At 38.0% G+C, this 734-nt stretch overlaps 1 protein-coding gene across 1 annotated transcript in view; it reads left to right on the top strand.

Annotated features, from left to right (window-relative positions):
- LOC119589115 (organic cation transporter protein-like) overlaps positions 1-734 on the top strand; it is an 11,776-nt gene that overhangs the window by 7,469 nt on the left and 3,573 nt on the right. The window contains exon 4 of the mRNA XM_037937691.1: positions 35-126. Coding sequence (XP_037793619.1) covers positions 35-126 — 92 coding nt within the window. The remainder of the gene's footprint in view (positions 1-34; positions 127-734) is intronic.

Genomic DNA, 734 nt, shown 5'->3' with positions numbered 1-734 from the left:
ATGCAATTATCTGAACAATGTTTGCTTTTGACAGGCTCTAGTCGAAGGCAGAGCAGGCGAAGCTTCTACTCCAGGCTTTATCAACGCCTTAAAGGTTATAGCAAAAGAAGTTACGGTACTAGTTAAGTAAGTAAGATCACCTTTTCATAATCTGCTTAAATATTAGTTGTAGACCATAGCCTTGAAAGTAACAGTTAAGAATGGTGATGGTGCTGTACTACTGTAGCTAATGATGGTGTTTGTGTTGAAGTTGATGGTGCTGTTGGTGCTCCAGGTGGAGGTTGACGATGATCTTAGTGGCGGTTACAGTGATGACAAAAGTATCGATGCTGATAATGATCCTGACAATATAATGGCGTTATTTAATAGAAATGGCAATAAAAAGTATGTGAAATTGCTTTCTTGACCGTGATAGTAAGTATAACAAAACTATACTATAATACGTACTATAATGTTTATAGTGCTATTGCTAAATTCTGGAAATAAATCTATTCTATATCCAGTTTGATGCAATAAAAACCCAAAGGCACACATCTAAACCTTTTAATGTCGTCACATTCAGTCGCAAAGCAGTAGTGTAGTTATTTAATGTTATAGAGATAATGCTTTCGACGTATCAGCCGACTCCAACATTCTCCAGGGCATGCCTCCTTTCGTATATACCTGAGGAAGCACCACAGGGAAAAAAACCTTCCACATAACCACTTTCCCTGCTCCGCCTTTCATTGGTATTG

This window comes from Penaeus monodon, chromosome 25 (genome assembly GCF_015228065.2).
Source record: "Penaeus monodon isolate SGIC_2016 chromosome 25, NSTDA_Pmon_1, whole genome shotgun sequence".
Lineage (NCBI taxonomy): Eukaryota > Metazoa > Arthropoda > Malacostraca > Decapoda > Penaeidae > Penaeus > Penaeus monodon.
This window is presented reverse-complemented; position numbering and strand designations above follow the sequence as displayed.